The 19,677-nt window shown below is 45.2% G+C and overlaps 1 protein-coding gene across 1 annotated transcript; it reads right to left on the reverse strand.

Annotated features, from left to right (window-relative positions):
- Window positions 1–10,022: 10,022 nt before the first annotated feature.
- gmnc (geminin coiled-coil domain containing) lies at window positions 10,023–19,168 on the reverse strand. Its single transcript, XM_041180100.1, has 5 exons — window positions 19,064–19,168; window positions 16,077–16,251; window positions 13,866–13,951; window positions 11,936–12,052; window positions 10,023–10,810 (listed from the first exon to the last, which is right to left on the reverse strand). The coding sequence occupies exons 1-5, from the start codon at window positions 19,064–19,066 to the stop codon at window positions 10,130–10,132; spliced, it is 1,062 nt and encodes a 353-aa protein (XP_041036034.1). The 5' UTR covers window positions 19,067–19,168; the 3' UTR covers window positions 10,023–10,129.
- Window positions 19,169–19,677: the final 509 nt, after the last annotated feature.

A 19,677-nucleotide genomic window follows, 5' to 3' on the forward strand; every position in this document is an offset into this window, starting at 1 on the left:
TGTTTTCTGAGAATCTCTGAACCAACTTCCAGGAGCAAGGCTCACTCGGGCGATACTTTCTCCCTACCAGGTCAGGGCATCTTCCAGTGTCTTTAAATCCCATATGTCTCATCTTTTTTATCAGAGAATGAGTTCCCACCAGCATCCTTCCTGGCAGTAAACAGAAAACAGCCTTTTCCTCTGCTGTTCACAGTAGCTGCTATTTTCATGTCTCTCTGTCCAGGGTCTCTGAGTCATTACACCTGGCAGCAGTTAGATCAGTTGACCTTTCTTTTGTCTCTAGGTGTTTAAAATTGACATCTTGCTTTCAATAGGGCTTGACCTGGGCCCCTGTCCCCATGGCAACCAAGTCAAATGGACTTGCCACTGGGCAGAACAAGTAGGAGGTCACATGCACCAATCCACTGCTCCATTTTACTTTGAATTAAAGGAGGCAGTTTAAAACATAATCATCTTATAAAACCTTGCATTCATCACAAAATGATGAAGGGGTTTGCCAGGCTGAATAGGCTAAAGTTAATGCTTCTGTTTGAAGAATCAGTGACAGACAGTAAATAAATGTAAAATTTTCCCTCAGTAAGCAGGGAGGAGACATTTCCATTTACAAAGGCTTGTTGCAACTTCAAATAATTTGCCAGGTGAGTAGCTGAGCTTGGGGTCATTGTACCTTTTGCGTAAAACTGGATGAAAATTTCATCAGTGACAGACACAAGCTTATATGTTTTTTGTCACTCTAACAAAAGAGCCAGCACGATGGGATGAAGGCTGCACTACCAACCTCAGTAGTTCTATGTTACAAATGGAAGTTTGAAGCAGAAACTATTGAGGAAGTGGGGAGCAAGCATTAGAATTCTATGCAACCCCATGCTGTACCTGTCCTGGGAGTGTTTGATGGGGACAGTGTAGAGGGAGCTTGACTCTGTATCTAACCCTGTGCTGTCCCTGTCCTGGGAGTGTTTGATGGGGACAGCGTAGAAGGAGATTTACTCTGTATTTAACCCCGTGCTGTACCTGCCCTGGGAGTGTTTGATGGGGACAGTGTAGAGGGAGATTTACTCTGTATTTAACCACGTGCTGTACCTGCCCTGGGAGTGTTTAATGGGGACAGTGTAGAGGGAGATTTAATCTGTATTTAACCCCGTGCTGTATCTGTCCTGGGAGTGTTTGATGGAGACAGTGTAGAGGGAGATTTACTCTGTATCTAACCCAGTGCTGTACCTACCCTGGGAGTATTTGATGGGGTCAGCATAGAGGGAGCTTTACTCTGTATCTAACCCTGTGCTGTACCTGCCCTGGGATTGTTTGATGGGACAGCGAAGAGGGAGCTTTCCTCTGTATCTAACCCAATGCTCTACCTGTCCTGGGAGTGTTTGATAGGCTCCATGTAGAGGGAGCTTTTCTCTCTATCTAGCCCCACGCTGAACCTACCCTCAGAGTAATTGATGGGACAATGTTGAGTGTACTCCATTCTGTGCTGCAGCTGCCCTCAGAATGCTCCAGGATTATTTTGCCTCTAGCCCCTTCCTTGACACAGTGCATTAAGGATCCCATATCCCTGAGTCAATCATTGAGCAGAGGCTGTGCAATTGTCCAATGAAAATTTCCCCAATGTCAGTATGACTGTTCAGTTGTGTCATGTTCCTGCCAATGAGATCACATAATTTCTTGCTACATCTTTGAACCTCTTGAGCAGTTTAGACTTTCATCTAAAAATGTCCAGGATTGCTTTTTGGCTGATAGCCGTTTTTTTTACTCAGAGTCTCTCAGGACGGTGGTTCAAAAGGTTTAGCGATCTCACTCTTGACGCCACCAATTGTCCCCCATTATCCATAGTCTTATACGGGAGACAGTACAATTTAACAGTAACTACTTTTCAAAAGCACTTAATTGGGAAATCTTGAATCCAAGTCAAGGTGCCAGAATAATGTTACTAATGATTTCTAATCCGTGAGTTTAGTTGGATAATGATTTTTTTTATTATTCATTCATGGGATGTGGGCGTCGCTGGCTGGGCCAGCATTCATTGCCCATCCCTAAGTACCCTTGCGAAGATGGTGGTGAGCTGCCTTCTTGAACCGCTGCAGTCCCTGTGGTGTAGGTACACCCACAGTGTTGTTGGGGAGGGAGTTCCAGGATACTGACCCAGCGACAGTAAAGGAACAGGGATATATTTTCAACTCAGGATGATGAGTGGCTTGGAAGGGAACTTCCAAGTGGTGGTTTTCCCATCTATCTACTGTCCTTGTCCTTCTAGATGGTAGTGGTCGTGGGTTTAGAGGGTGCTGTTGAAGGAGCCTTGGTGAGTTGCTGCAGTGCATCTTGTAGATGGTACACACTTCTGCTTCTATGCATCGGAGGTGGAGGGGGTGAATGTTTGTAGATGTGTGCCAAACAAGCAGGCTGCTTTGTCCTGCACGGTGTCAAGCTTCTTGAGTTTTGTAGGAGCTGCACTCATCCAGGCAAGCGGGGAGTATTCAATCACACTCCTGACCTGTGCTTTGTAGATGGCAGAAAGCCTTTGGGGAGTCAAGAGGCAAGTTACTCAGCACAGGATTCCTAGCCTCTGACCTGTTCTTGTATCCACAGTATTTATATGGCTAGTGCAGTTCCACTTCTGGTCAATGGTAACCCCCAGGATGTTGATAGTGGGGGATTCAGCGATGGTAATGCCATTCAATATCAATGAGCAGTTGTTAGATTCTCTCTTGTTGGAGATGGTCATTGGCACTTGTGTGGCACAACTGTTATTTGCCACTTGTCAGCCCAAGCCTGGATATTGTCCAGGTCTTGCTGCATTTGGACATGGACTGCTTCAGTACCTGAGGAGTCACAAATGGTGCTGAACACTGAGCAATCATCAGCAAACATCCCAACTTCTGACCTTATGATGGAAGGAAGGTCATTGATGAAGCAGCTGAAGATGGTTGGGCCTAGGACACTACCCTGAGGAACTCCTGAGGTGATGTCCTGGAACTGAAATAACTGACATCAACAACCACAACTACCTTCCTTTGTGCTAGGTATGACTCCAACCAGTGGGGTACTCCCCCTTATTCGCATTGACTCCAGTTTTGCTAGGGCTCCTTGATGCTACACTTGGTCAAATGCTGCCTTGATGTCAAGGGCAGTCACTCTCAGCTCACCTCAGGAGTTCAGCTCTTTTGTCCATGTTTGAACCAAGGCTGTAACGAGGTCAGGAGCTGAGTGACACTGGCAGGACCCAAACGGAGCATCAGTGAGCAGGTTATTGCTAAGCAAGTGCTGTTTGATAGCACTGTTGATGTCACTTTCCATCACTTTGCTGATGATCAAGAGTTGACTGATGGGGTGGTAATTAGTTGGGTTGGATTTTTCCTGGTTTTTTTGTACAGGACATAGCTACACAATTTTTCACATTGCTGGGTAGATGTCAGTGTTGTAGCTGTACTGGAACAGCTTGGCTAGGGGGGCAGCAAGTTCTGGAACACAAGTCTTCAGTACTATTGCCGGAATATTGTCAGGGCCCATTGCCTTTACAGTATCCAGTGCCTTCAGCCATTTCTGGATATCACGTGGAGTGAATCAAATTGGCTGAAGCATCTATGATGCTGGGGACATCTGGAGGAGGCCAAGATGGATCATTCACTCGGCACTTCTTGATGAAGATTGTTACAAATACTTTTGGATGAAAGGCTGGAGGTTGGAAATGAGGAACAGCCCTGGTGTAATTGAACAGTGGAGTAGCCTCGAGGGACTGAAAGGCCTCCTCTTGATCCTATGTTCCTGGCCTTTCCTGCTTTGACTCATTATTTTGAATAGTGGACAGAAAAACCCAGAAAGAAAACAAAATTAGTCGTTTTAATTGTCTTATGTTTCAGACAGAACAGAGCTGAATGAAGTTGTACAAAAATGTTTACATCCAATTAGAGTTCAAAGTTTGGCAAACATTGGCTTAGTTAAAAAAAAGCCAAGTTAATTCACTCAAAAACGTTAAACCTATACAAAATGCACAATTATATACAATCGTTAATTGCTCGGTTAGAGTTCAGGTTGAAATCTCCACATCTCCAGCCTCCTGGGGATGTGATTCCCAGGTTGTATTTAAAGTCAGTGGTTTCTGGGTTGGGGCAGTGCTTCTGCAGTTTATTAAGGAACTGATAGAATTCTGCTTGGAGCTTACCTAGTGCTCCTAGCTGTGGTTTGCTGCCTGTGGAGGTAAATTCAGGAATGAAATTTTCCAATATGAAAGTTCAAAGGCAACACACACACAATGCAGGAGACCACTGAGGTTGAAAGGTACAAAAGAGGTGAACGAGAAAGTCATGATTGGTTAGCAGTACAATTGTCCTCAGTGCCCATATCTACTCATTTGGAGAAACCAGTCAGGATCCCTGCTCCTATTTTCTCAACACTATCCACTGGCACCTACTGGAAGTAGATGTATGTATGGACTGGGCATGGTGGTGATGTCTTCCAGAGACGAACATCTTGCCAATGCTCATTGCACAGACTGAAGCACTAAGAATAGCAGCCTGGTGGAGCTTCTGCAAGGGGGTCTGGCCCCATCAAATTGTATTGGGATCGAAGGGTCAACAGCTTCAGGAGGGATAGCGAAATATGGTGGAGGGTGGGGAGTAAATGAGAGTGATAATGGAGATGGAGTGAAAGAGGAGAGAGGAAGATATAATGGAGATAAAGAAGTGGAGATAAAGAGATGAAGGGTGAGACAGAGGTGTGGAGAGAGATGGAGAGGAAATTGGGCAGAGAATGAGAGTGATGGACAGAGAGAGAGAGAGAGAGAAATGGAGGAAGGGAGATGAGGCAGAAACCGAAAGATGTGAGGAAGAGAGAACAATGGGATGGCAGACAGAGGCAGTAAGTGGGAGTGAGAAGGAGAAAATTGGGATGGGAAGAGGGGGTTGAGAAAGAGAGACAGACACAATTTTCTTCCCTCCTGTCCTGAACCTTACCTATCCTGGACATTTTAGGTAATAGCCATTTTTCAGTATCTCACCCAATTGATCAGTAGTCATATGTGAGCATACACAGCAGATCAGTAGACTATTATACCACGCAGTCAATCACAACTGAGACAAACATTCATCCAGCAGGTATCAATAAATAGCGATCAGGAGCAGGAACCCTGACTGAACCTTCCCTCCACAAGATAGGGCGCCAGAGCCAACCATGCATCCCTCCCCACCTCAGCCCTGGCTGAGTTCAGTTATCAGAGACTGGGAATATGCTGATGTGTGAGGTTCAGCAACTCACTGGGTAAACTCACTGATCCAGGGGAGCTGACAACTGCTCCTTGGTCACTGACTGGCTTGAAACACAAACCCATCTTGATGTCAGCCATGACTCAGTGGGTAGCACTCTCACCTCTGTATCAGAAAGTTGTGGTTTCACGTCCCACTCCTGAGACCTGAGCACAAAACCTAGGCTGACACTCTAGTGCAATACTGAGGGAGTGCTGTACTATCAGAGATGAGATCTTAAATCCAAAGCCACCAGTTTCCCTCTCTGGAGGATTAAGGGATGCCATCAAACAACTTTGAAGACAAACAGGGGAGTGTTCCACAGTTTCTGGGCCAATGTTTATCCCTCAAACAAAACCACTAAAGAACCCATTTTCTGGTCATTCTGTTTGAGAGCTTACTGTACTCAAATTGGGTTCTACTTTATGACAGTGACAACATTTCAAAAGAACTCCATTGGCTTATGAAGTACTTTGGGACAGCTGCTATAAAAATGCAAAGTTGTGAAAGGTGCTATAAAAATGCAATTTTATTTGGTGACCGGGGATTGGGTAAATGTTTTGAGTCTAACTTTACGATTACCAGTGTTAGATTTATAGAACAAGTTTCCACAAGTGCCAGTTATTTTGGAAGATTACATCAGACCATGGCAGTGATGACAGCACCGATTCTTTCAATGTAACAAGACCTTTGGTGGTTACCTTTGGCAGTGTCCCAGAGCAGGATCCTGAATCTAACTGACTCACAGCACTGATGTCTCCTGCCTCAACTTCCAGATAAACAAGTGCTGACAAAGTGAGTTTAACATTAGTAAAGTTAATTGGTTAGAAGTGTCATTTATGGGGACATTTTTCAACACAAAACAAAAAGCTTGTCAGGGCACATTATTTTCTCAACTCCTTTTTGCCCCCTTCTTCCATTCCTGAAGGTTATGAAAACCTCACTGGGGCACAGTTCCACATTGACTCATCACAGGGATACAGTTCCACATTGACTCCTCTCTTGGATACAGTTCCACATCGACTCCTCTCTTGGATACAGTTCTACATCGACTCCTCTCTTGGATACAGTTCCACATTGACTCCTCTCTTGGAAACAGTTCCACATTGATTCCTCTCTTGGATACAGTTCTACATCGACTCCTCTCTTGGATACAGTTCCACACTGACACCTCTCTTGGATACAGTTCTACATCGACTCCTCTCTTGGATACAGTTCCACATTGACACCTCTCTTGGATACAGTTCTACATCGACTCCTCTTTTGGATACAGTTCCACATTGACTCCTCTCTTGGATACAGTTCTACATCGACTCCTCTCTTGGATACAGTTCCACATTGACTCCTCTCTTGGATACAGTTCTAAATCGACTCCTCTCTTGGATACAGTTCCACATTGACTCCTCTCTTGGATACAGTTCCACATTTACTCCTCTCTTGGATACAGTTGCACATTGACTCCTCTCTTGGATACAGTTGCACATTGACTCCTTACCTGGATACAGTTCCATATTGACTCCTCACAGGGGTACAGTTCCTCCAATTTCAATTATAAGCTAGAAGAGTCAGCAGTAGAGGGCATCAGAGCAGCATGTGATCCTAGCCCCACTTAATAGTGATATACCTACTTGCCACCATGGTTAGTGGTAAAGAAAGGGATGACAGTCCTTGTTCCTAAACTAGTGCAATGCTCCAATCACTGCTTTGATTGGCACAGGACAGAGTTCGAACAAGAGGACTTTTTAGTACCAAATCAGATGGTCATTTGCCAACAATTGTATCTGTGAGCTTTTTCAATCTGAAGGATATTCTGTTGTTTATGAAGAGTCACAAGCCTTTCGTAATAGTCTAATTCATTGGTATGTGAACACAAGCGATTCCTCCAAAGTCCAGGTATCCCCTGTATCTGCTTATACCACAGAATAGATTTTATATATTTGTGATGCCAACAATATTTGCAGGTGAGGATCACATAGAATCATACAGAGAAGATGGCTGTTTGGCCCAACATACCAGTCCTGTCTCTCTTAAACAGCTATCCAAATAGTCACACCCTCTTGCTCTATCCTCATAGCCCGATAAATTTACTCTCTATTGGGATTGAGGAGCCAAGGCAGCAAGCAGATCCCCAGCAGAATTTTAAAATGGATGGGCAGAGATCACTTGGGACGAATTCATCACTGCACCCAAGTTCCCAAAGTGTAAATTTGTAAAATTCATTCTCATAATAGTTACCATATTGCAGTCTTTGGGACCTTGATGTATACAAATTGGCTGTTTACATTACAACTATGACTCATTCCTCATTGCAGCCAAGTTCCTCATTGGCTGTAAAGCAATTTGGCACAACCTAAGGTCATAAAAACCTTCGAAAGTTATTTTTTCTTTCTTTCTATGAAAGATATGAAAGGTTGTCTTACCTTAACATACCTGGTCAGGTCATTTTTTTTTGCCTGCACTGCAGTGAGACTCTGTTTACAATGCCAGTGACATTTACAATGTCCTTCTTTCATGTACATGGCTATCAAATCCTTCCGATATAGAGAGCACAGGAAAATTAGTTGGAGTGGTTGCACAAAACGGATAACACAAATCAGCAGCTTATTTTACATACCGGCCACTTTCCTTTTCAATGGAGCAGGCTGGATGGACAAGTGAAAAATCAGCCATCAATTTGCTATCATAATTTTACATATAGCCCAATATTAATATCAACCCCCTCAGCTTTCAAACTGTTAGTCATCCCAGGTCTGACCCTGAATAATCAAATTCATTCATATGCAGAGCAGGGATTTTCAGGGAATTGTTAAAGCATTCTTTGTTAATCCCTTTCAGTAAGAATTATTAGTTTCACATTTTAATTATGCACAATCATCTACTGAATGACACTCAAATAATGGGATATAGTAATAATGGGAACTTACTATTGGGGACTTGATAGATGTAATAATGGGGCTTCAGTAAGTGTAAAAATGGGAACTCATTTTAGGAAGCTATAAAATAAGCAAATATATCTCTGGGGTTCATTTCCAGAGGGATAGAATTCAAAAGCATGAAGTTGTACATTAAATTTGTATAAAACCTTGGTTAAATCACACTTGGAGCACTGAGCAAAACTCTGGTCTCCAATATAAAAATTACATAAAGGAATTGGAGAAGGTGCAACAATGATTTATAAGGATGATACCAGAACTGGGAGTTTATCACCATCAGGAAAGAGTTGGAGCTTTTGTTTTTTACTCGAGGAGGCTGAGGGGTGACCTAATAAAGATCTTTAAAACTGTGAAGGGGTTTGATATGGCAGACATAGAGAAAATGTTTCTGCCTGTAGGGGAGAGCACAACTCAGGGTTATCATTACAATTACTCATTAATAAATCCCTCATTAAGAAATAATCCCCTCCCTAACAGCACTGTGGGTGTTCCTACAGCACATGGACTGCAGCGGCTCAAGAAGGCTGCTCACCACCACCTTCTCAAGGGCAACTAGGGATGGGCAATAAATTAAAGATAACAAAAAAATAAGGAATTTTGGAGAAACTGCTTTCCTCAGAGAGCGGTGAGAATGTGGAACTCGCTACCACAGGGAGTGGTTGAGGTGAATATTATAGGTGCATTTGAGGCACAGTTGGATAAACACTGAAGGAGAAAGGAATAGAAGGATATGTTGATGAGATGAGACGATGTATGGTGGGAAGAGGTTCCTGTGGAGTGTGGACCTGTTGGGACAAATGGTCCAGCTCTGTGCTGTAAATTCTATGCCATCTAATATAATACATTGTTACCAATCACACTGCTCATTTCCAGCACAACAATCACCTGCGTTAGGACCCAGAACAGCTTTTAAAATAAAGGACTCCATCAAAATGATCACCATTAATTATCGGGAAGTTTACCTTCATAAAAAATTACTTCATCTATTGTAGAATATAGATCTAAATTTTTAACATTATCATTGATGATTGTGATCAGAATAATTTCAAACAAATTTCTTGATTTTCAATGATGTTCAATATATTTTCTCTAAGATTTTGGTGCCTTTTTGATCACTTGACTTGGCTGGGAAAAGTGGCACAGTTTTGACACTAATGGGTTGAAGCTCCGAGTGGTGGTTTTGGGGCTCCAGGCAGCAGGTTGGAACACCTCGAGGCAGGTTAGAGCTCCAAGGGGTGGGTTGGACTATATTATACTGGTGGTTGCCACACCAGAGACAATTTTTTCACTCTCAGGTTTGACTCTGCATAAACACTTAGATGGAACACAAACAACTGAAGCAAACATGACCAAATGCCTCCAATTCGCAAACCCTTTGAGATATTGGTTCCAGTGGTGGAAATGCTCAGACAATTCAGTTATTTGAGTGTCCTCAAGCTGAAGTCCTGTCTGCTTCTTCAGGTGGGCATTCAAGGGTCCCAAGTCATTACTTGAAGAGGAGAAGTTGGGAATTCTCTCAATTTTCTTGCTAACATTCCTCCTTCAAACAAAAACACTATTTAAAAAAACAGATAAACTAGTCATTGATCCACACTAGTGTCTCTGGAATATTCCTGGCACATTTGTCCTCGTTGGACTCCAGAAGTAAATCACAGTATGAAGATATACTGACAATGTTATAAGTTGCTAAGTGCTTCCGTTATCTTTGTCCAAACGAATCATAATCTGCTCCCAGCAGAAAAAAAAATCTCTAATCTCACTCAGAACATTGTAAAATTATACTATCCTAATTGTAATGTTGATAGCCATGCTTTCAGAGTTTTATAAAAAAAAGAGACTAATTCAAGACCGGTTGATAATTTGTGCAAAGCTGTTGGTCTCCTTCATACTTGTGGGATTTCAAGTGCAGGGAACGTGTATGTTTTTGTAAACAGTTTGTAGCAGTGGCAGCCTCATTGGTCAATCTGCCTGGCTGGGGACCCAGGTGAACCTCCAGCCTCCCTCCCCGTCACGTTGCACAAAGGCCTGGCCCTGGCAGAAGGTGTGCGTCTTCACGTTGCGGTGGGGATTGAGCGAGGTGGAGAAGGCCACATCCGTTTTACTCGGGGCCGCTTTGCCTGTGTAAAAGGGCGGTCCAGTGGACTGGTAAAGTGCATTGCTCGAGTGAGGCAGAGGCGAGAAATAAGGGCCAGGGGAGTGGTGTTCACTGCAGGGAGTGTCCAGCGGGCAGGAGCTGACAAGGAAGTCCACTGGGGCTGCAGGATCTTGGACGTAATCTGCTGGCATTACATAGTCCGTGTTGAACCCAGTCACCTTCAGTTGATCACTGTTGTAATCAACCGATGTCTCAGAAATAATGGCACTGTAGTTAACTGAAGAACTGTCATCAATAGTGTTGGCATCTTTTAATCCCAAAGTCTTGAGCACCCAGGTTTCGACGTAGGGAGTTTGATGTTCATCATGGGCATTTTGGCAGCTACTTCCATTCTTACAGGTCGAACTTCCTCTTCCTCTCTTCGGAAGGTTCTCTGATGCTGGTTGGTCAGTGCAGTAAACACCAGACTCCTCCTGCTTCTGAAACAGGCGCTTCTTACATCTGAAGATCCCTCCTCTCTTGTGCCCATTTTGTGTCAATAATTTCTGTTTTTAAAAAAAACATGCACGGTGAGATGTTTTAACTTTCAAAAGCTTATATTAATGATGAGAAAGAGGACTTTGAAATCCTTAAAGTTTGATAGCGTTTTACAGTCGATGAAGGACTCTTGAAGTCTCGTCACTGTTGTAATGTAGGAAACGGGACACGGAATTTGTGCACAGCAAGATCCCACAGGCAGCCATATGATAAATGACTAGATAAACTGTTTCAGCGATGTTGGTTCAAGGATAAATATTGGCCAGGACACCAGGGAGAACTCTCCCTCTCTTCTTCAAATTTGTCCTTTGGGGGTCTTTTACATCTGCCCAAGAGGGCAGACGGGGCCTCAGTTTAACATCTCACCCAAAAGACAGCGTCATGAACAGTGCAGCATTCTCTCAATATGTTCTGAGGCCTTCGCCTAGATACTGTACACTGGAATGGGACTTGAACCCACAATCTTCTAACTTTAAGTCAAAAGTGCTAAACAGTGAGCTGCAACTGACACCAAAACGTGTTCACTGCTAATCATAAGAATCCTATCTAAGGTGTGCCTGGAGCAGACTAACCCAATCCTTACTGGATCTGGAAACACAACACTAAACACTAAATAGGGAGAAACCAGTCATCATGCTGGTTAGCATTATTCATCAGGTGACCCAGGTGTCAAGGACAGGAAATGAAAACTGGTACATGGGCAGACCCAGAGGTTGGGATTAGCACATTACATATTGGGCCAGTGTTGATGAAGCTTTATTCTGTATAACCCCGTGCTGTACCTGTCCTGGGAGTGTTTGACGGGGACAGTGTAGAGAGAGCTTTATTCTGTATCTGACCCTGTGCTGTACCTGCCCTGTGAGTGTTTGATGGGAACAGTTTAGAAGGAGTTTTACTCTGCAGAAAATCTGGGCCGTAGTGAGTGCTTGATACCAACACTGCCGGCAAAAAATGGGAAATGTTTCATTCCTCAGCACTGATATCTTATAGTTAAGCACAAAGAATCCCAAAAAATTTATATTTTCTCACATTTAGGAACACCTGATCTCAACTTTAGTGGCTTTATTAAGGTCCATTACACAGAGTAGGACCCAAGGGTCCTGAAGTGTGTACGCACTTTAACAACCACATACCCTGGCCTTGTCCTCTAAGGATTTGACGTAAGTAGAGTTCAGGTATTCTCGCAGCTTGCTGTTTTCCTCATGGAGTCTGGCAAGTTCTTCCTCCTTTTGTTCAAGTGTATCCTGGAGCTGTGGAAATAATCATGGGAGATTCTTTATTGCAAATAAATTGACTGTTGGAAAATACGCAGGATGTACCCAACCTCCCTCTCAAAACTCTTTTTTTACTTATTCATTCAGAGGATGTGGGCTTCGCTGGCTGGGCCAGCATTTATTGCCCATCTCTAATTGCCCTTGAGAAGGTGGTGGTGAGCAGCCTTCTTGAACCGCTGCACCGTGTACGTATCCCCACAGTGCTGTTAGGAAGGGAGTTCCAGGATTTTGACCCACAGTGAAGAAATGGCGATACATTTCCAAGTCAGAATGGAGAGTGACTTGGAGGGGAAATTCCAGGTGATGGTGTACCCATGCATCTGCAGCCCTTGTCTTTCCAGGAGGTAGAGATCACGGGTTTGGAAGGTGCTGCCAAAGTTGGGTGATTGAAGAACCAAATGATGGTGTGACCGAGGACCTTGTCTTTAGGTCCTCCACCAGTAATGTCTTGGGGCTGCAATGATTGGCTTCCAAAATCCACAGCCATCTTCTTGGACACCAGGTAGGAGTCCAGCTACTGGAGGTTTTCTAATACAGAGATTTGCTGTCTCTGACTGTAAACCAAAGGAATAAGAAGATTAAGATGGGATTGCTCTTAGAGCAGATAAGGTTAAGATTTATTTGAGTTGTTGAAAATGATGAGGGGTTGATTAGAGTAAATAGGGAGAAACCGTTTCAACTGGCTAGATAGTCAGTAACTCAAGGACACAGCTGTTTACACAAAAGGTAGTCATAGTTCAGAAATCTCTTCCACAAATGGCAATTGATGCCCACCCAATTGTTATTATAAAACTGAGATTGATAGATTTTTGCTATCGACAGATATTAAGGGGTATCAGACAAGGTTGGGTTAATGGAGTTAGGTTGCAGATCAGCCATGAATGGCAGAGTAGGCTTGAGGATTTAAATGGACCCATCCCATTCCCAAGGTTCCTAAGATAATGGAAAAAGAAGCAGACAGAGAGGTGAGAAGTTTTCTTTTATGCAACAAATTTTTACAAACTTGTTACGATGTGGAAAGCATTGCATGAAAGGGTGGTAGCAGTGGATTCAATAATGACTTCCAGATTTGCTGAGCTGTGAGAGACAGCATAAGAAGTAGGACTGTGTGGATAGATCCATCAAAGAGCCAGCACAGGCGTGATAGGCTGAAGAGCCTCCGTCTGTATTTGTCTATGCTTCTAAGCTGCTGCAGGCTGCATAAAAATGTAAATGGAACATAAGTACATGTTAAATCTAATTTTACACTCTGTGGTATGGAGTAGTGTAGTATCCTTGAAGGAATCAGAGCATTAAAGCTGGATAGTAAGGGCAGTCCTTTCAAAGCAGCCCTCCTCTCTGATACATAGAATCATAGAAATGGTTACAGCACATACGAAGGCCATTCAGCCTTTCATGTCCATAGCTGCTCTCTGCAAATACAACTCACCTAGTCCCACTCCCCAACCTTTCCCTCTACCCCTCTATTTCCCTTTCCTTCAGATAATTATCCAATTCTCTTTTGAAATATACAACAGGGTTAGATATTCATAACTTTAGTAAAGGTTCTGGAAATATTGTCCATTTCTTAGGTGGTAAATGGAGTTGAGGTGCAGTTCAGCCATGAATCGAATGGTGAAACAGGCTCGAGGGGCTGAATGACCCCCTCTGGCTCCTTTTGGCTCGGAGACATTGTAAGGAAATAAAGTCATTGACTGATTGCTCAATGGTGATTAGCTTGGTAAGCAGCAGATAGATACAGGCAAGCAGATTAACAGCATCCTCAGGGCTAACAATTCTCGCAAATTACCTGTTTGTTTTTATAGAGCTGAGATGATAAGTGGCCTGTCCACCTGAAATCATCCTGGACCGTGGTGTCATATTCCGAGAAGTAATCTATAGAGAAATGAGAGCAAATCACAGAGTGATGCCAATCACTGAGCTATACAAACAATATCATATCATTGGGTGCCAGTCTATCTAAACTGTCCCACATCACTGGGTGTCAGACTGTATAAATAATCCATATTACTGGGTGTCAGTCTATATAAACTATCCCATATCGCTGGGTGCCAGTCTATATAAACTATCCCATATCGCTGGGTGCCAGTCTATAAAATATCCCATATCGCTGGGTGCCAGTCTATATAAACTATCCCATATCACTGGGTGCCAGTCTATATAAACTATCCCATATCACTGGGTGTCAGTCTGTATAAACTATCCCATATCACTGGGTGTCAGTCTATATAAACCATCCCATATCGCTGGGTGCCAGTCTATATAAACCATCCCATTTCGCTGGGTGTCAGTGTATATAAACCATCCCATATCGCTGGGTGTCAGTCTGTATAAACTATCCCATATCACTGGATGCCAGTCTGTATAAACTATCCCATATCACTGGGTGCCAGTCTATATAAACTATCCCATATCGCTGGGTGTCAGTCTGTATAAACTATCCCATATCGCTGGGTGCCAGTCTATATAAACTATCCCATATCACTGGGTGTCAGTCTGTATAAACTATCCCATATCGCTGGGTGTCAGTCTATATAAACCATCCCATATCGCTGGGTGTCAGTCTATATAAACCATCCCATATCGCTGGGTGTCAGTCTGTATAAACTATCCCATATCACTGGTTGCCAGTCTATATAAACTATCCCATATCGCTGGGTGTCAGTCTATATAAACCATCCCATATCGCTGGGTGCCAGTCTGTATAAACTATCCCATATCACTGGGTGCCAGTCTATATAAACTATCCCATATCGCTGGGTGTCAGTCTGTATAAACTATCCCATATCGCTGGGTGCCAGTCTATATAAACTATCCCATATCACTGGGTGTCAGTCTGTATAAACTATCCCATATCACTGGGTGTCAGTCTGTATAAACTATCCCATATCACTGGGTGTCAGTCTATATAAACTATCCCATATCGCTGGGTGTCAGTCTATATAAACTATCCCATATCGCTGGGTGCCGGTCCAGATGAACTGTTGGTTTTGCAAACATTATTTGAAGATTACAGTTGGGCTCAGAATGTGGAACCCAATACATTCCATCCTGCTCCAGCCATTAGTCAGTCAACACATCCATCCTCGTGACGTACTGCCTTCCTAGCCAATTGGAAAGCAAAAATGTTCTTTACCCAATTGGATGATGCTTGACCATCAGCCAAGTAGCACCCTTCCCCCTTCCCCCTTCCCCCCCCCCCCCCCCCCCCCCACCACCACCCCCCACTCTATATTTCTATAGCCGGTAAAGAGAAATGTTCAATTTTTTTTAAACAATCTATTTCAATGTCCCGGTGATTTTTCTCCAGGATTACACACAGGCAGTGTCCTGGAGATTGATCTTCAATTCCTGGAGACTGCAGGCCAACCCTGGAGGGTTGGCAACCCCATCTCCCCCCCCCACCGCCCCCCCCCCCTCCTCCTCCTCCTCCTCCTATCCACCGCAGACCAGCTCCATCTCTACACCCCGTCCCCAGACGGCCTCCCCCCCCCCCGCCCCCCGCAACCACCCCCCCCCCCCCACCTTTCCAGCCCCAGGTTGGGCCCCTAATTTGGGGATTGAGTCTCCAGCAGCTCCAAGCCTCAGAGCCGCAATAAATCAGCGAGAACTCGAGGCCATCCACGCGACTCACCCCAGGCGGCTTTTCATGGTTTAATGTTTAGCCCGGGTTATTTATGGAGGCGGGTTTCAGGCGAATCGAGCCAAAGGTCGAGGTAACAGAGTGTGTAACAATAACAAATTGAAAGACATGGCAGAAAGGGCTCGGCAAACCGTGGACGTGAGACGGGTCTGAGTGTTTAAACTGCGCCAAACCCCCCAGCCCTTGCAAAGCAGGATTCAGGCTGGAGTTTTACGGGAAAGTGTCTATTCTTGCTCTAGTTATCCCAGCACCAGAGACTGGGACACACACAGCCTGACCCAATCCAGGCTCCCCTGGCCCGTTTATTGAGCTGGATTTCTGGGTGTGTTGCTCTGTGCCCAGGGCTGTGCCTCTTACCTTGTGCCTGTGCTTCTTGCTGGCTGCTTCTGCTGTTGTCCAGGATACCGCCCGGCCACTGAGAGTACCAGGTTTCCATGGAAATGTCAACACGGGCTGACGTCGCGACCGAAGAAGAGTACTCATAGCCCTGGTCTCCTACAAAGGACTGGTCCTGGCAGGAGAGAATGGTGTTCTGTGGATAGAGAACAGGGTGGCGGGAGAGGAGGAAGGGAGGGGGGGGGGGAAAGAGGGTGAGAGGGGAAAGGGGGTGAGAGAAAGAGAGGAGGGAGAAATAGACAAGGGGGGGGGGGAGAAATAGACAAGTGGGAGAGGGGTGAGCGAGAAAGGGGTGAAGGTGAGAGACACAGGGGAGAGAGAGGAAGAGGGGAGGAAGCGAGGGGGACAGAGAGGAAGAGAGAGAGCAGGAAGAGAGGGGGTGAGAGAGAAAGGAAGGGGCGAGTGAGGGGGATGGGGGAGGGGAGGGAGAGAGAGAGAGGAGAGAAGGGGCAGGAAGGGGGAAGAGAGGGGCGGGGGGGGGGGGTTAGAAAAGCCGAAAAGAGTGGGACAGAGAGAAAGGGAGAGAGGTGGAGGGAGGGATCAGAGGTACAGAGAGAATAGGGGGTAGAGAGGGATGGAGAAAGAAGGGGGAGAGAGAGAGAGAGGGGCGAGGGGAGGAAGAGAAAGAGATGGTTACACACACACAATCGGGAAAATAATAATAAGCAAATCACAATTAGAACTCGAATGGTTTTCGCGGGTTGGAACTCCGCCATTCTGTGTGTTGGCAGGTCTTCCTCTAACTCTCTCATTTGTTGGATTTTGCCCATTTGTTTTGCGTCTCACTTCGCTGAACTATTTCAAACTCTCGTGCTTGTGTTGATTTCTGGGTGGATTTTGGCTTTCGATTCTGGTTTGTTCTATTTTTTTTCCCGACACATTTTAAGATAATGAGATGCCGGGACCTCTGACTGTGTCCGATATTCCTCCTATCTGACACAAGGAATTTCTTTCTCACACCACCGCCCACCAAAACCTCCCGGGGAGGGATTGACTCACACAACTGGCCTCAAACTAACATCATCCGCTCCAGCCCCAGTTTACAACTTTTTGAGAACTTTATTCGTAGTTTTTGCAAGTGGATGAAGCGGGATTCCCATGGCCCTCCAGTTCTGCGCGCTCACCAGAAAGGGATCGTTCGAGAGACACAGAACAACGCCACCCAACCAAAGGGAAGAGAGAGGCTGCAAGGAAAAAAGAGGGAGAGAGAGAGAGAAAAACAATAAAACTGAAAGTGGCAGAGGAGATCAGACAAACGTTCTGAGGCGGGAAGGAAGGGCAGACAAAAAGAGGTGGGGTGACGGGTCGAAAGGAGAAGAGGAAATTAAATAAAGAGGGAGGGAGCCAGAAACAAACTGAGAGAGAGAGAGAGAGGGGGGGGGGGGGGCGGGGCAGGCGGAGGAAGGAGAGTCAGAGAGTCAGAAACAGAGTGAAAGAAGCCAGAAAGAAAGAGGGACACATACGATAGAGAAAGGGAGATGGAAAGGAGGGAGAGATGCAGATGTATCACAGGGAGGAGGAAGGGAGACGCGCTAAGACAGAGAGGATGGGGTGATAGAAGGGAGGGAGTGAGAGAGAGAGAGAGACGCGAATTGAAAGGAGGGAGGGGCAAGGGCGGACCGATAGAGAGACATGGGAGAGATGGAAAGGAGAAGGGTTAACGAGGAGAGATCGAAACACGCCGAACAGAGAGGAGAGTAAAGCGAAACACACCCACTCACGCTGAAAGCCGGTGTGGGGGGTAGCGGGGGGGGTGGGGGGGGGGGGCATGGGGAGGTGGATAGAGAGAGAGAGAGAGAGAGACTGAACCTGCTTATTAGTGAAACATTATCCCACTTCTTCAAACGTTAGTTTCGAGGCTCCAAACACATTGAATGGAAAAAGTTGCACTGACCCACACACACTAAACAATGCAGCAGCACCAATTAGATTACAGAAAGTGGAAATATTCTATTCAAAATGCACAGCCCTAAAAACCACACATCAAATATCTCCTATGTCCCTTCCACCGCATTTAAACTGGCAGGGAAGTTGTGGGGGAAACTTTTTCAACTTTTCCGGTTTAAGCTGTTGCTTTTGGGGATTTCTACACTCACAAGCTGAACCATTAACTCAAGACACTGGGATCATTCTAATCAAGTTTTTCATCTTCTCGCGGAGAAACTCAGTAGCACATATTTCTGCTGCATTATGCTGGCTGGCATCAGCACCTATCAGCCTTCGTCACCCTGAACAGTAAATCATTGGCTCAGTACTACAACACGGTGAATAATACGAGGACATGGACTTGCAGGTACACTTTGATTCAGACTAGCAGTGGTCTGAACCTCGTCTGAAACACAAAGGTTCTCACACAAATCTGTCCCCCCTTCAATGGGGTCTGAGTGGACTTAACAGAAACCTACAGTGTTCAGGTGGAACTGGAGCCTCTTTACCCTCACAGATCCGTCTAATGGGAGGGAATGGTTCAGAAAGTGGCACTGCATCCAATTTTCTGCTGGTGTGGAGGGGGCAGTTGCAGGATCAGTGCGTTGCAGCCCGTTGTTTCACAGCCCAGCCAACCTCCTCGCCCCCACCCCCCCACCGCCCCCCCCCCCCATCCCTTTCAGCGAACTCGCTTCACACAGCGTCCCTCTCAGAGTGAGAGATCCTTCCCATGGATCAGAATGAGCGCAGCTCCTTTACAGCAGGTTGGAAGACCTGGGGGAGTAACATTCGGGAGAGAGGGAGAGAGAGAGAAAAAGCAACTCGTGCGGATAGCTTTCCCGACTTGTCAGATTTTGATTCCCGAGTTCAGGTGCATGGGTTCAATGAGCTGGAGCCTCCTGATCTATTTCAAAGGCAACCTCCTGACTGATTTTAAAACGTTCTATAATGTAAATAAACTTTTACAGTCTGTCCTCCCTCCCTCTCTCCACCTTAATCCTCAACTGTTCAGATTCACTTACCATCTTGAAGAGTGTGTGTTAGAGAGGGGGAGGCACACAGACAGACACGTTCTGTTTAAAACTCCACAGCCCTTTAAACCGACCTCAGAGTGTGGTCCCACCGTGCCTCTGAGCTCTGAACTAAACCAGTGACGCCTCGTGGACCAGCTCAACGAGCGATCTGATTTGGTGCAAAGCTGTCAACCTTGTGACGTGAATAAGCAGCAAACCTGCTGAAATAAAAGTCAAGCAAGCAAGGAAGAGGGGAAGAAAAAACCCCTCAGCTTGTCTCGGAGTCTCCCTAAGCCTCAGGGCGACACTTCTCTTTCTCTATCTCTCCTGCGTGGTTCTGGATTGCAGGAATAAATCGAAGCTCCCAAGCATGAAGTAGGACAAGAGTGGCAATCGGTAGGTTGTAGTTTGTCCCCAGAACACGCTACATGCATTCTGGCTTACAACAGGACTGGGTGGGGTTTATGAAGTAACTCTTAAGAACCAGGTTCCCTGATTAAAGGCATGGAATTAACTTGCATTTACTGATTTTAACTTGGGCTGAGCGATAGCATGAACTGGGAACTGGTCGCTTTTTGTTTTGTTACCCATCCAGTGCACATCCTTCTGTGCGTCCTGTACAA

The sequence above is a fragment of the Carcharodon carcharias genome, chromosome 2, assembly GCF_017639515.1.
Source record: "Carcharodon carcharias isolate sCarCar2 chromosome 2, sCarCar2.pri, whole genome shotgun sequence".
Classification (NCBI taxonomy): domain Eukaryota; kingdom Metazoa; phylum Chordata; class Chondrichthyes; order Lamniformes; family Lamnidae; genus Carcharodon; species Carcharodon carcharias.

Excerpts from the sequence above, each read along its gene's own strand:
- gmnc (XM_041180100.1), bottom strand. Across the intron at positions 13,952-16,076 it reads GCAAGAAGCACAGGCACAAG|ATTACTTCTCGGAATATGAC; the intron begins GTAAGAGGCACA and ends ATTTCTCTATAG. Across the intron at positions 10,811-11,935 it reads CCTTAGAGGACAAGGCCAGG|AAATTATTGACACAAAATGG; the intron begins GTATGTGGTTGT and ends TTTTAAAAACAG.